The sequence below is a fragment of the Apostichopus japonicus genome, chromosome 23 (assembly GCF_037975245.1).
Source record: "Apostichopus japonicus isolate 1M-3 chromosome 23, ASM3797524v1, whole genome shotgun sequence".
Classification (NCBI taxonomy): Eukaryota; Metazoa; Echinodermata; class Holothuroidea; order Aspidochirotida; family Stichopodidae; genus Apostichopus; species Apostichopus japonicus.
The window spans coordinates 16,853,523-16,870,667 of record NC_092583.1 but is presented as its reverse complement, the minus strand read 5'-3'; the positions used below and the strand labels follow the sequence as shown (position 1 = coordinate 16,870,667).

General features: G+C 36.7%; 1 protein-coding gene across 2 annotated transcripts in view; it reads right to left on the bottom strand.

The window, feature by feature from the left end:
- LOC139965020 (la-related protein 4-like) overlaps positions 1-16,783 on the bottom strand; it is a 60,202-nt gene extending 43,419 nt beyond the window's left edge. The window contains exons 1-3 of one of the 2 annotated variants that reach the window (XM_071967175.1): positions 16,613-16,783; positions 14,814-14,963; positions 4,459-4,627 (exon numbers count right to left, since the gene is read on the bottom strand). In XM_071967175.1, the coding sequence (XP_071823276.1) occupies positions 4,459-4,627; positions 14,814-14,873 (229 nt within the window). In that variant the 5' untranslated portion in view covers positions 14,874-14,963; positions 16,613-16,783. Of the gene's footprint in view, positions 1-4,458; positions 4,628-14,813; positions 15,737-16,612 lie in introns of those variants that run through there. The other variant, XM_071967174.1, reaches the window with a different exon arrangement.
- Positions 16,784-17,145: the final 362 nt, after the last annotated feature.

The following is a 17,145-nucleotide window of genomic DNA, read 5'->3' as shown; positions in this document are numbered from 1 at the left end:
CATCTCTCACACAAATCAACTGTACATACAGTACTGAATGTTCAGTCTATACTTGACTAAAAATACATCTGTAGAGGACAGGGTGTAACACTAACAAGGAAAAAGGTACTGAGCTATTAATTCCTTTCCTTTCCACCCAAATGGTTCTCTACATAGACAGTACTGTACAGTACTGTACAGTGCTGTACAGTACTGTACTGTACAGTACAGTACTGTAATATACAGTACTGTACAGTACTATACTGTACAGTACAGTACTGTACAGTACTATACTGTACAGTACTATACTGTACAGTTCTGTACAGCACTGTACAGTACTGTACAGTACTATACTGTACAGTACAGTACTGTACAGTACTGCACAGTACTATACTGTACAGTACAGTATTGTATAGTACTGTACAGAGCTGTACTGTACAGTACTATACTGTACTGTACTGTTCTGTACAGTGCAGTACTGTACTGTTTTGAATTAACACAGTTCAAGTGTATCAAATCAACAACACTGCCTTGCAATAACAACTGAACAAAATGGTAGGAAAAAAAATTCCATGGCCGAATGGCAGGTCTCATCCTGCCATGAAAGGATTTTGTTACTACACCACATTCAACTTAAAGGTCAGGGCAAATCAGCAATGACTGTAAACACTGCGAGAGTACGCACCCAATACGTTGAACTCACTTAACCATGCAAAGGCTAATCAATAATTACTCTAGTTGCCAAAATGCTATACTCTGTAATTGTTACCCAATGATTACGGTTCTAACTCGCCAAAATTAGGCCAAATGATACAAAATTTTGACCGGCAGTCATCTTGAGTTCAACACGGAGGATTTGGTAGAATGCCATGAAAGCAGATTGATGGAATACGATCTTCATTTTGTGTGATGATGTTATTTTGACTTTCCAAGTAAAGGATGCTAATTTATTACACTAAGCAGAGTGATTGTTGTTTTTGCAATAATGTGTACATGTGTAATAAAATATAGTATGGCTGATGCAACATATGCAACATGTTGCTCAACTCTTTGAGTTATGTTTATGTTTCAGGCAATGAGAATATGATCGCAAATCACATATTGCAGGGACTAACTTATCCTTTGTCACATAGGAAAATTCAAAAGCAAATTGGACAAGTGTTTATACACTGAAACATTATGATAAACAAATAACACAAACCCTGTTTCTCATACTAACAAAGGAAAATCTACACAGCAAGTAAAGGGTGAAGCCATACCTCATATTTTTTTAATTTTATCTCTTTTGACCTCAATTGCCCTTTGACCTCCACAAACCCTTGGATATTTGTACACATATAGCGACCACAACATACCAAGCATGACACCAACCAATCATCCTCTCAACCCAGACCTTTGCATCAGTGAGCACATAAAACCAACACATCACAATCACACACATTTAAGCCTTCACAAGTTACTTTGGGCATGAAATGCACCAAAACATTACAAGGAAAAACAAAGACTTTCATGAACAGAAAATGCAAAAGAAAAGTGATGGTAATTTTTCTTCAAATTGCTCAGATTGTTTAAAAATATTTTTAAAAAAATTTAACTACTTGGCCACTGTCCAAACACTCAAAGTCAACACAAATTAGTGATACTATTTGAACTAAATGGAACCCAATTACAGTCAAGGGGTATTCTACAGTATGCAAATTTTAGCGACCACCTTTTATTTGAAACCCCTTTTACGAGTGTCCTTGAAGAAAAACCACTGCATTTAATTCATCTGAACACATCTTATCCACAGTTACTTCACAACTGCCTTTACCTCCTCTTGATGTCAGCCTGTCTCAATATATCACATTAAGAAGGTTTAAATCAAAGCTCAACATGCACAGTACTCCGGCAAGCGCACCGCACCAGCATCAATATAAACACATGAACACCACGACGAGTGTTCAAATCCCTGCAAGTAATCTTCAACTTCACAATCAACAGATTTCACACAAAAACAGCCACAGCAATTTCATCGTTAAACCTGTCAAATGGGAGCATTCGGCCTCCCTCCCCAAAATAGCTCAACAACGTACGTAAACCGCAAACAAGCCGAGTGTTTGCTATCAGCTGAGCCTAATTTCCATATACGTCACTTTGAGCTACGCCGGAAATGTCTATCTTCCTATACTCAAAGACCAGCCTTCACGGCAGACTAAATGTCATGTGCTGCTGCGTGCGTGCTAGTAAAAAGGATGAAACTTAACGTGGCTTCGGCAGTTCTTTCTGCATAGTTTGTGAAATTAAATAACATGCACATGCATTGACTTAATTTTACAGCAGAATGCAAAATTTTTACATCAAGCAAAACCTTTAACTTTTCTTTTGTGGCCAAGAGCGGAAGTATTTTGATGATCAATTTCATATATAGAGAGAGGAAGTAAAGGACAGACAAATAAATAGATGTATGAAGTTCATTTTGACAGGGCTAATTTTTGGGGGGAAAAAGTCAAAAGTGGTAGAAACATGAAACAAAATATCTAGACAAGATGATTTATAGTAAGGAAAAGAACAGTTGAGAGCACTATGAATTACAAGGACTAAACAAACTGGGTGTGTTGATATTGTTAACAATTATTCACAAACATGTTCAATTGTCTTTGGATTCATTGACATTCTCTTCAGGCACGAACAGTTTAACCCTTTCAATGATCAATTACTAATTCAGTGCAAACAGTGCTTTCATTTTCACTGTCCTTCATGTAATACTTCAGCTCTAGTTACTACACTTCACAAATTGTCCAAATTCATGTACAGTGGCGCAAATTATTTCTTCCGGTTGTCACTTGGTCAACCAGGTATTACGTTTGGTTGTTGGAACAGCAATTTTTTTTTGTCAAAAAATAAAGCAAAAACAAAGCATAACTGCCATGTTCAATGTCAAAGAGAATTGTAGGTTTGGTGAAGAGAACCCCAGTTTTGGGCCAGTAAAACTCCCCATCGGTCATTTGATAGGAATTATAAAACTTACTGGTTTATATATTTACGAGTGACCCACTTACCTGTCTCCCCACAACCTATGCACCGCATTCTACCGTGTCTAGAATGCCCTGGTAATCTTTTAACACTGTACACCCTCACTGGCCCTAATGGCCTTCCTTCATTTTTCCCCCAAAAACACCCTTCCCTACAAGAAAAGGATACTTATCAGGCTGGAAAAGATCCTTGGAAGTGCAGAAGTCCTGATAGGAAACTTCTAGAGTATAAATCCAAGGTAATCCGGGCGAATTTCGCGAAAATTTTTCTAACTCCGAAAAACACAGTGAGACACTTTGTGGGTAGAAAAATGAAGGAAGGCCATTAGGGCCAGTGAGGGTGTACAGTAGAATGCGGTGCATAGGTTGTGGGGAGACAGGTATGTGGGGAACGAAGTAAATTTATGACTTTTTTGTTTTCTTTCAGTATTTTCAAATTGACAGACAGTGTTACTAATTTAGCATTGACCTATCTGGGGATATTTTGTCACAATGCAATCTGAAATTGATGTAAACAACTGGTTGCCACGCCGGATCACCAAAGCTGATTTCAGTTGTCTTGGACCATCTCACAGCCATTAAAAAATTGCCATGTACAGTGTAAAGTATTTCACAAGAGACAAAAGTTATAGCCCTCAAAACTGCTAAAACACATATTTCAAACACTTAATTATTCCCTAAAATTTACTTTAAAATTAATGTCATTACCACCTAGGGTGCCTTTCTCCCCTTGGCAGAACCGAAAGTGATAGGGGGGGGGGACTATATCCTTTACCTAGCTTGTCCCGTTCTGCATGGGCGCTTATCAACGCAGATTGCTGGGTGCTAGACAAAGTTTCAGAAGGTTACAAAGTAGATTTTACCTCCACCATCCAGGGAGAAGGAAAGGGTTACTCCAGTAGTAATCAGGGATCATCCAACATGCAGCTCTAGAAAGGGTTATACATGAGTGAGTGTGCAAATGTGGTGAGAAGAGAGGTAAGTCAGGAAGCAAAGTAAATAATTAGTAAACATACAAGTAACTTAGCCACAGCTGGAAGAATATATTCTAATCGTTATGCTTGCAGATGCTTACTCATTTGTATTACGTATTTTCCCTTTTGGGATGAAATAAAGTTTTACTTACTTTGTTGCTACATTACCTTTTCTCAAGGTTTCTCAATCACATTGGTTCACTTGATGTTCTTCACTGATTCTACACTATTTGTTTACGTACTTCAAAACCACATGTTGTACACTGGACTCTATTCCATGGCCATATATTTACATTTCCAACTCTTGCTGCAATTCTCATTGATTTCAGAGAGACCGAAGTGTCGTAAATTGCGCGGAACTAATAGGACCGATATAGCAGCGCCCCCTGTGGATTTAGAGCATTGCTGAAGATTTTCCCCCAACCCCCTCCCATTTGAATAATACGAGACAGATTTTGCAAAGGAAATGAATAGATGCAGCAATACTATACCTTGTGAATTCATAGCAACTTGTGGGGAAGAAGCCACTGAGATGCCACTGTCATGATCTGTGGTATCAGGAGAGAGGTCCCCGTTGTCGGAGTTGGTAGCACTTGAGGACTTGGGAATGTGAAAGGCCTTAGCGTTAGGGTTCAAGGTTGTAGTCTTCTTTGATGTACTCTGTGGAAAATCAAATCATGTCAGAGACAATGTAAATGGTTCTTTGAATAATATACTTAAATCTACAAGATAGATAACAAACAAAATTGAAACAAAAGTAAAAAAGAAGGAAGTGAAAAGAGAAGTAAAATACTGGTCAGTTCCCTTTTCTTTTTTAATGTTTTACTCTTATCAGACATATTATTACTGAAAGTTCTTTTGGTTGTTTTTTCTTTCAATTGACATTAAAACAGATAATTTAAGTTGCAAACTGCTTTTACAGGTGTCAAGCAACAGTAAAACTTTATAATTCAACCTTCCACGATATGTACATTCTACTCATTATTGTTCCTACCAGCTTACTGTTCATCTTGGGATCCAATTTAAACCAACATCATATGGTGAATTAGTTAACATTACTGGTAGAAAAGTTAGTCCTTGGTCTACTGCATAAGATAATGTTTATAAAGTGCATAATTACTTCTAAAATACCATTTGTGCCAATGCGCAGATAGCATGAATACCAAACTTCACTAGTTTCAATACTCAGTTTTGTTCATACTGGCTTTTGTGCTTTGAAAGTATACATACGTACGTAAATACGTACATACATACAAACACACACACACACACATATACATACAAATTTATAGGCAGTAAATTTATATAGTGCCTTACATAGAAAATCACAAAGTGCTTAAAAAAGTTCAGTCCTTGAACAAGTAAGTTTTGAGCTCTAGCGTTTGAGATGTTGCGCTACAAAATATGTGATGGTAGGTGGTTCCATATTGCTGGAGCTGAAACAGAAAATGACTAAGTAGGAGGTACGGACAGATGAAAACTGACAAAAAAAAACACTGTGAAGATGAGGGAAGAGGGCGAGAAGGGTGGTATTCCAACAAAAGATCAGCCAGTCCTATTGGTGCCATGCCACTGTGTAAAGCCTTGTATGTGAGCAATGTGATTTTGTATTTCACACGGAGTAGAATGGGTAGCCAGTGAAGTTCTCAGTTGCCGTTAGTCTATAGAGAAGTCTGTTAAGTAATCAAGGTGCGATGGCACAAAACCATACACAAGATTATCCGGGGAATGTGCTGTCAAGATATCTATGTAGACGGCCAATTGTTGTGAATAGCAAAAGAAGCTGCTTGGATGATTTTCCTCACATATTTTTCATACATACATGTATACATATATCTATACATACACGCATACATACAAGGCCTAGCTTACTGCTGAACATGTCATAATCATGTCGAATGGGATGCAAAGTGAGTTGTCAAAATATGAATAGGGTAGTGGTGAAGGAGGATAACCGAACTAGAAGTTTCTGATATAGATCATAAAAGTACATACAGAAAATACCAAATTATTACTCTTATATATATAGTACTGAACAACACTCTGTATACAACACTCTTGTGCTAGAAATCTATCTGATACTGCACATACTATAAAACTGCTCTATACATGTATATACACTACTGTCACTAAACTAGTCCAACCTTACCTCCCAAAATATCTTTAATTCATGTGCCTTAATTCCACAGGCTGTCACATTTAATCATGTGACAAAAAACTGCAAATTTGTAATAAATCATCCATCCATCCAAGGAATAGAATACCAGAACAAATGAGGTTGCAGTACCATGTGCTCAAACATACACAAAGCCCTTGTGAGACTCTCTACCAGCCACTACTGAGAATTGTTACTAAGCACCAATGTTGTTGTGTTCATTGTGTCTGACATTTGTATGATTGGTCAAGAATCAATAATCTTGAAGGATGATGGTCAGTGTGAACAATAGCCATTCAATGTACATAGTGTGGGGCAGACCAGCAGAGAGATTTAAACCTCTAGTTTTGTTTACTGGTTGTTCTCTTTCTTCTCTCATCCAAAACTCTCACCTGAGCTTATTCTGTTGGTAAATCTTTTACAGCTTTGCACTGGTTGTATTTGTACTTACTACGGTATATATCATAAATTCTGTCCAAAGTGCATTACCAGTAAAATCAAAATCTTTGACAAACTGCTTATTCATTGCACATCATTACCTTCTTGAACCTTCTGAAATGACCTTTAAACTTCACTGTTTGAAGGGACGGAACTACTTCCCAGCTCTGCTGGTTTAAAGAGTTTAAAGAGTACACAGTTCCTGCATGCACCATATCTTACCATCTCTACCATGTACTAGACCTGCAATGATTTACACTGCATTAAACACAAAGCCTCACTGCCTCAGAAAATAACAAGTCAATATTTTCACACTTCCAAATAAACTACAATTTTACCAGTTTGCAGGCTACAGGAAGCAGAATGTGTAATAGAAGAGTTGTGACAGGTAAGACAGTACAATATGACAGAAACCAAAAGAAGCATTGCCAAACAAGTCTGAAATATCAGATGGTCATTAGAAATGTTCGTCAGTATTCTGATAATTATAAAGTATTGAAAACAAGGAAGAGGAAATACAGAACTAATTGCTGTCTGCTAATCATCCTCTTGTAGTTTGTGGGTTATATCAAACCAGGTAACTTCATTTGATTCCAATTAAGGTTTCAATTTTATATTAAAGATTGTTTTTTACATGATTGAACAATGACAAAACCTATTACACAACTGTTACCAATTTAAACAGGCTTGGTAGAAGATAGTGGCCTATCCATAGGATACAGGTAACAGAAGAATGTACCTGTTCATTATTTGATATGAAACTTGAACGGTTCATCTATATAACAGAGCCAAAACCTCCCCAATTTTTTTTTAAATGAAGGTGCTTAAAAAGCCATTGAAAATGCTGCTAAGTACCACAATTAAAGGTAATGATTTATTACAGGTGACTGTAAAAGTCTGCATCATAAAAAGCAAACACTTGAACAAAATGTTTAACTAATAACATCCACGAGACAAATTTGGAAAGTTACAGTCAGGTGGTTCAATCTTTGCCTTCCCAAAAGTTAAACATGTTTCAATTACTATCTCAATAACAAAGATATTTATCATAACATTTTTAAAAGGTATTAATAACTTCATTTTTGGGTGTATGTATTTCTTTGTATTTTGTTTTTAACTTTCATGTCACAAATAAGTTTCATTTGTCATTTTTAGTCATCATTCAGTTGTCATTATTTGCCCATTCAATATAAACGGGGAGCAGCAACACAAACATTTGAAACTGATGGTTTTGAATTGTGTTTTTTGTAAGTTTTTTTTTCAAATGTTGGAAATTCTGTCTATTCTCTCTCAGGGATGTGCCCAGGATTTCATGAGTGCCGGGTATACTGATCGCCGTCCTGAGGGAAGGGTCTAAGGGGAGGGGGTGTGAGAAATTTTTTGATTTTGAAGGTGCTCAGATGCTAAATGCTGGCACTTGTGTAGCTTTTTAAACACATACACAAGTACTAGTTTTGCTAACAATTTACATTTTTTAATTTTTTTAGTGAAATATATTACATACCTGGTAAAAGTTACTAGTTTGTTTTCAAAGAGATTTTACAAGGGACCGATTGGGAGCCGTAAGTAATGTTTCTAGCATGCGTAACTGATGCATTATTAGTCTGTATGATTTTGGCATAGGCTAGGCCCAATTTATGTTGAATATATTGTTAGGAATGTAAGGATTTTAGATGAAAATAGTGCTGGGCGGGATCACAATTTTTAAGACAGGGCTGGCCGTAATTTTTAGTGCTGGGCGGGGCCACCCAATGCCCCCCAGCGTGGGCACATCCCTGCTCTCTATACACCACATTGACCATTGCTATGGTACTTTTTTTTTTTATCAATTTTTGTAGGCTATTTGAAACTTTCTGAAACTTTAAGAAGGCAAACTTAGTTATCAAAGAAGTTCACAAATAAGTGAAATTTCTTTTGAGTGAAAGCATGCAAATTACTGTTAATTATTGGACATTATTGCCAATCCAGTTTCACACCATAACTTTACAAAGGAGACTCCCACTCTCAATGCCTGTCATGATTACATTCAAGCCTATAGCTGTAGCCTCCATGGTACCAGCACATTTGTCACCACACAAGCGAGACAGGAAATCCAGAACCGATAAAGCAATTAAAATAGACTCTGCGAAGAATGCAATATTGCAGCATTATACTCTCTACCCGCAACTAAATGATATCAACATCTTACCAGAGTTTGATGAAACTCTTCTTTACTGACATATAATACTTCAGGACAAAACAACAAGTATTATTAGAACACTGAAATAAAATAGTTTATTGACATTTAAACAAAAAACAGGAAATTCATAATTTATCCAGAAAGCAGCAGGATTCCTTACCAAACTTCATACAACACAAGTACTAAAAGTAGACTGAATGCAAGGTTGTCAAAGTTGACTCAGTATCAAGTATGAAGTTCAACCAAGTTGCAATTTTCATTATCAAGTATGAAGTTCGACCAAGTTGCAATTTGCAAACTATCAAAATCACAAGGTTTTCCAACTTGGACCTCCAAATTATAAAATTCCATCTCCACCAATTTTTAATAGGGTCCAACTTTTTGTACTCATCAAGGTGAATCTGTACACCAAGTAATAAGTTCAACGAAGCTGAAGTTCCTGTTCTCAAGTTTTCTCAGCTCTGTTCAATTCTGTGGACCTCAATTTACTTCCACACCAACCAATTTCAATATGGTTCTATCACCCACTCTGGTGGATAAACATATCAAGTTTTACATTCATCCAACCTACAGTACCATTTGCAGTTATCATGGTTAGAAAATTTTGGCCCATTTTGACCTAAAATGACCTTTCACCTTCCAAAATTATGATAGGGATCTTTTCTTGCAAATGAGAATCGACTTATTGTGTACTGTAGGAAGTTCAACCAAGCAGCACTTTCAGAACACTGATACAGTACATCTCTGCAACTTTGAACCGCTAATCGATTAGAGACCCTGTACATTTTCTCAATTATTTATTCTTAATCAAAGCGATCTTTTCCGAAAATTAAGTTGCAATAAGCATCTATCTTCCACTCCCAACCTATATCGAGTGAAAATCTGGAAACTTTGCAAAAAATCATGGCAGTGAATGTCAATAAACTTGCCTCAAACCTAGTATATTTTTTTAATGACCGATGGCATGTAGAAAATGTCTCAAGCAATAATTTAAGTGTCGGGCCACCTTGAAAGCATTGGTATTCTGATACGAAACCATTTTCTTCATGTTTTTGTGTTAACGAACCTAATACTATCCTACAGTTGCTAGTGTATGGGACAGTGAAGCCTAACCAAAAATTTTGTTAACCAAAATGAAAGAGAAAATCATGTATTGTGGATTTGTCTGTATGTCAGCACTAAATGAGCATTGTGAGGATTTTAATAACTGCAAAACTAGGAATAAATTGGTTACATCTTGTTCTGCTTTTTCTCTCTTCTCATTTGAAACCAAAAGAGTTTTAGACAATTACTGTAAACAGCAATGAAAGTGTCAGATAATCTTTACCGGTGATGTCATTCTCTGTTAATATCTTGTATATATACTACAACTCAAGGGCTACACATACAGGCATGCAGGTTTCAGTACTGTAGCTGTCTTAACTGACAGTACAGCATATACTGTACAGTAACTATACATTGAAATATATACAATATATGCTTTAAGTTTTATTGTAAAGGGGACCTAATTACTTCCACAAAAGGTTTAAAAACACAATTTAGAGGTTAACTTATTCATAGTCTTTATAGTACTATAAATATCGGAGTATTTGCCTCAATGAACATTAAGCAACTTGACAATAACCAACCACTTTATGAACGAGTTTTGCACAATATTAAGTCGTGATGCCGCCCATATTTGCTGGTGATCTTGTATTGTGTCCTTCTTGGTACATGAAATACACAATCTGTAAATTACTGACATTATACAACTTCAGCAGCTTACAGTTTTACAAAGCTTTGCCCCGTAACGCATTGCATGGACTGTCCTGACTATTTGTAGACTTTAACAATATTGCAGAGGAGGTAGTCCTGAGCAAATAACACCTTACTTGATGGCATGAAACTTTATAATGTAAGGAAAAGCAGTGTAATGCAGAATCATGTTGCTGCTGTTTTTTATGCACCCCCTTCTTCCCCACCCCCCCCTCTTGCCTGGACCCACATCTCAGTCCTCATACTGGGAAACCAAAGAACCAAGGCCAAACCTTAAACCAGTTTGCTGAGAACTAAAATTATGCTGAATAATGCCATCATAATTTGCTTTTGTGACTGCTGAACATTTCTGGTGGTTCTACTGTACCTGCATAATGACACTACATCACCATACTGCTGACAGCAACAGGAACCAAGACATACTGTAGGTTCAGTATATGAACTTCACCTTATACTATTTATTTTATCGGGAAATCACCATTTCATAGCATACTTTTCCCAACTTTGATTTCCACCTGATTAAACCTCTTGTGACAAGTCACATCAACAGAATGGTAGCTCTGGTAAAGTACATCAGGAAAGTGGTTTAGGGTGTAGCAATAACTGTTATCCCTGTAGAAAGCATCTGAATAGACCATGTTTGACAAGGATATACCTGTGAAAATGTCAGACTGGACCAAAAATCCTTGAAATTTTGGTCTCCAATGATTAGTAAGGATATACAGTCCATATTGGGAAAATCTTTCAATGAACAGAAAAAGTTTCACTTTGGTAGAATGCTTCAAATTAGGCAATGATTATTAATGGATAACTTTTAGCATGTGTACATCTTTCAGATTATTGTGATTAATTGCAGGAAGGTTAGGTTAGTTCCTACAGTAAAGGGAAATGTTATAGGTGAGGTAACAGAGATTGTAATTCAAATACCTACAGGTAGTGCACCCACTAACAACCACTAACATAATGGTATGTAAAACAGCCAGCAATGGGATTTTCCATAATTTTCTTTCTTTGTGGTATTTAACAAAACAGGATGCAACCCACAAATTAGGCAATGATCATTAATGGATAACTTTTAGCATGTGTACATCTTTCAGATTATTGTGATTAATTGCAGGAAGGTTAGGTTAGTTCCTACAGTAAAGGGAAATGTTATAGGTGAGGTAACATAGATTGTAATTCAAATACCTACAGGTAATGCACCCACTAACAACCACTAACATAATGGTATGTAAAACAGCCAGCAATGGGATTTTCCATAATTTTCTTTCTTTGTGGAAAAACAGGATACAACCCACATATAATTGGGGTTAAACATATATTATGATATCACATGGCACAGTTATTACAACACTGCTGGATTTGTATCTGGACCAGCACATGACTTTTCCAGTTAAGCAGGCATGTAATACAGTACTATATTCTGCTTATCTCCAAGTTAGTAAATTCCCCCTTACTAAACATTTGGGCAGTAATTCACTAATAGGGTTTCTGATGCTGGCAAGGTATGTCAGATTATACAGCAAACAAAATTTGAAATTTACATGTCTTTAACTTTATCTTCTCTTAATGTGTCTAAAAAGTATATTTTATTTAATGTTCAGTATTTCATGATCATGACCTTTTCTGTTATTTTACAAAGTGTCTACAGTTTTGTTGTATTATAGTAAGAGACAAGAGCAAATTGACACAGAAAGGTCTTTATGAAGTTCTTGTTTCAACACTGAGCCAATTTGAAAACCAATTTCAAGTTAGAAAGTGGCCAGTATTTACTGAGCAAAAGGTCAAATACCTATTAAATAGAGTGATCTGCAGTTTTGACCAATCTTGATATGAACCGCTATTGTGGTCAGCTGTGCAATCATCAATTGACCATCACTTTTTAAATTCTCATGAAGCAAGGGTGTGCATATATGTGTAGTTAACAACCTGTCCAATTTGTTAATTTGGACAAAGGAATGGTGAAGGTGGAAATTAAATATATCCTGTCTAGAAAACTAAGTCTATCTTCCGCCATGACAGAAGCAATATTAGCAATGCTGTACACATAGGAGAGTTCAGCAAGTTTTGTCATTTGTCTCTGATGTCACATGTCCTTTTCACAGCACTATAAATATAACTCTGTCTGATGATCGCTCATTGCTCATTATATATATGTATATACATATATACTGCACACAGTAAAGTTGCTGGGGAAATCAACAATACTTGAACAATAACAACAACAACACCAGGTGTTCTGACAAATTTCAAGGACTACACCTTGTACAGAGGAGCTCTGCAATGAACTGTAGATTGATCAGTGGTTTGATATAACTCACCATCTGACTCCAAACTTTATTGAGCTCCAATTAAAATATGTAATCACATAACAGATAAGTACTGCAACCATCTGCCTTATTACAATAATAGGGATAAGGGGCATTGCCTTACAATTCAGCCTAGATCTTTCCACTGCCATGAAGAATAACACACAGCTATATCTTACTAAGTACTGTAGGATAACCTACAGCCAGTACATTGTCAATGAAATTGTGCTTGTCGCCACTCTCCTTATGCACTTTCCTATCTTCCTAGAATACAAAATCTGAGACCATGTTAGCACTGCGCTCTCTGTGACCTCATTTTCAATTCCTTCTCAGTCTACCGTTAAACAGACAATCTACTACGGTTTTCATGCAATTTTTAGATTCCGGAACACATTGGTGTTTTTCGTTCTTGTCTTTCTTTGGATCGTAGTCCATCTCTGAATTTGATTTTCTTCACCTAAATCAAACACTCATATTTCCATGTTTTTAATTGCATGTAATTTATTTCAAGCTTTGGTCCATACTCACAGTTATGCAGCTTATTTACTGGTAGTGGGTAAGAGCAAGGCTACCAGTCAACACTACAGCGACTCCTGAAGGCTAGGAGTTTTGTTTCAAGGCGTGCCGTGGTCATGGATTTCTTAATCACAGGCCCATATAAATCACAGATCTTAGTTGTGAGGTAATGTATTTTAGGATTTAGCTGTCTACAAAATACATGATGTCATATGGATATACCAATTTGCTAAACTTTACAACAGCTTCGGTACCCAACAGGATGTAATTTGAGCAGGCGTTACCTTGAAGAAAATTGCAAGGGAGTGGTGGAACAGTTTGCTGAGATCTACGATTGAATACAGATGTTGGTTATGTTTCTCACAAAATCTGATACAGGCATATATATCAGCAAAGGTGATATACGATGAAAGAAAATAAAATAGAGAACAATACAACTATCAAGCTTTAAAGGGTAACACCTCCATGTGATGCTAGCACAAAAACATATTACTTTTCACCATGATAATCTTACAGACTCAACTCAACTTTAAGCATTATAGAAGAAACTTTCACCAAATATTGATGACAACAGATGGGAAGAAAAAAGAAAAAAGATAATCAATCAATGTCACCGAGCTCTACCCCCAGCCCGTTTTAATTGTTTTACACCAATGGAAAGTAGTTTTCATATTTGCAAGTAGCAAGGTTAATAAATAACACAACTTTATGCTGTCCTTAATCCAGAAGGCACAAAATATTAGAGAAACACAGAAAGGAAAGAAAGAATATGTCACATGCTTTACAAAGTGAAAAGCAGTACTTATTGCTTATTTGGTATATATGGAATTCAAAATAAATCATGATTCTTATCACTGCAATTCGTTATTGCCAAACCAAAACTTGACTAATCAATGTCTTTGAAAGCTAAGGAAGCTATTACAAGGCAAAAATGATACCTCACATACATAGCCAACATGTTCCTCTTATGTACATATGACAACAATTTGACATATCTGTACAACATACTGTACTGTACACTATAAAACTATATGACTGTGCTAATAAAGCAATAACCCTCCTTCCCACCCCACCCCACCCCTTGGCCAATAAAAAACTCTTAGAGAAATAACACAGACTAGAGAGAAAACAAAGGGAAAACTGTAGAACCCTTTCATGCAAGACTGTGCTGAGTCATTTAAGTACTTTAGCAGGTTATTAACACAGCAGAGTCCCCACATTGCATGATGAAACAGCATGCCAAAATATTGTAACTAATCAATATATATGGACTATTAATTGATTGACCTTGAAATCCTATCAGAGAAATTAATTCACTTAAAGGCTTGGACAGAGATTCTTTACTCTTCTTCTACAATGTGTACCAGTTTTGTATATATTGGTATGGCTTATAGTGTACCCAACATCCGCTTGCATGCTTTGTCCATATGGTGACAAACATGTGGTGGGGGTGGCACTACACATAAACACTGTGCAATGTTACGCTATACTTACGCTGTTAACTGGCGAAGCCGCAGTCACTTCCTCTCCACTTGAGTTCCTATCTGTCGTCATGGGCAACAGGTTATACTTCACCTTGGGTCCTTTCTCGTTCCTGTCCTCCTCTGCTTCGCTTTCTGGTGACAGAATCACTGTCCAGATCCCCTGTGGGGGAAAGATCAGCATGTTTATTGTACCTTGCTAGTAGGGCACTGCACACTTGTACAGGAAATCAAAGGATTAGTTCCTACTTCCCTTGCACATATACAACTTAATGTTATTTCCCACATCTTTGATAATTATGTGGAATACTCATTTTGGCTGGCAAATAATCTCTTGATGGTACAGAAAACAAATTCCCAGTCAGGTATATCCATTGTGCTCAGCATCAATATGGTTCCATATGTACATACAATTGAACAGCTGTTACACTCAAAACAACCTGTTAATTCTCAATATCGGTGATAATTTGGTAAAATCCGTGCAAAATCAGTTATTCATCCTTGTTTGGTCCACAACATGTATGAATAGACAAGTAACATTTTATTTCCATTGAAAAGCACATCAACTACCGTTCAACATGTGAACCCTATTCTATCAATATGTTGTCTCAAAAATGTCAACAGCTGGTTGGTAACTCCTGATTAAAATCCTCAGCTTAACAGCTTGGATTTTTTCCAACGGCACTTATTCCACTGAACCCATCCAAAATTTTAAGTCATACAGGGTGAAATTTATCCTCAGAAATGGGCAAAGCAATATGAGTATATCCCCCTAGTACTAAAAAGTATACATCCTGTTATAATCTCCAACTGATAACCACTGTTTCACAGCCAAGTGTTAACTTGAAATAATTCTACCGTCAATGCTGGGGCTGTAACAAAATCATATTCACTGCAGGTCTGAGTGTCCTGTTTAGCTATTCATGGCAACTAATAATAATAATATGATGAGGGCATAATTGCAAAAGGGTAGCCATTTCAAGAACGTTCCATTTTTGTAAGGGGGTGTCTATTATTTACTAAGTATAGACATGTATTTTCTGCTGTACAAATATTCTCCAGAACTAAAACAGCATTGGATAGCACTTACTACTAAATATTTTTTAAATAAACTTCACTAGGAAGTTTGTAAAATGTAAAGAAAATAATCTAAGATTAAAGAAGTGTAGGAGTACAGACAAATTGGATATTACCACCCCCACCAACCCCTCAACAAAATGTCTTCACCGGTTTTCTGTATCACACAGTGGTGTTGAAATAAGCCTAAGTTAGATTGAACAGCATTTGATTTAGCTGAACCGTTACTAGTTAGAGATCATGTATACCGTAGATACAGAAGTCTACGGGTCATGTTCAAAACGTATTGGTACAAATGAGCTAGCAAACGTACATTTTACCTACGGTATGTAAATGAACTACTGACAAGCACGTTAGCTTGGAAGTTTGCTTTGTAAACAGAAACTGGTTCAGATTGCTGTTAAGACTTTCAATGGCGACGCCCACAGTATAGCTACGTAATTAAGACGTAACAAATCTAACGATAGTGCATTCATCACTAAAATTAAATGGAAAAACAGACACATCAAACAGTCAAGATAATGAGGGCTATGTTCCTGAGTTAAAATGTAGAAGAAAGAGCTTTTAATTTAGTTCCATTGCGGACCTTCCTTAAGTCCTACCGAGCTACACTTTGCACGTGATTAGAAGCTAATGTCGGTCTATATGGAATATTGTACGCTGAGCACTGCATTCTACAAACACACATACATACAGGACCACCGATGTTTTGCTAAATTTTGCACCTTTACTTACCTTCCTTGAGCTCTATAAAAGTTCAGAATATTTACTAAGTAATCCTTCTTAACATCCAACTCGATAAGAAGACCAAGGGAGATTCACACACTGAAAAAAATCAGCAAAACAGTGGACAGCGCAGTTAACCTCACCCTGTATCGTACCATGCACGCCGGGGAAGATATGCACATGTTTAGTAGTTCTATTTTTAGGTACGGGCGTATTAATCCGTCCCACTTAAATGGGTTTTTTAATACGCAATACATATAACGGGGGCTAAAAGATTCACAAATCCCATTATTTTGGTATATGTTATGTTTTATCATTATTTCTTACATTTTGCGAACCGTTAGAACAATATTTCCTTGCTCAGATTGGTGCTAAATTCGGTCCGCGCTCTGTATTTGTATTACAGTGATACAGTGATGAACGCCGTATGAGCAACAATCTTTTGTTGGTATGTAGCGCGGCGGGAACGTTGACTTCCTTGGGACAGTCTTCCAAGTAAAGCTATGACCCTATTAGGCCCTCCATGTTCTTCCTCAACATGG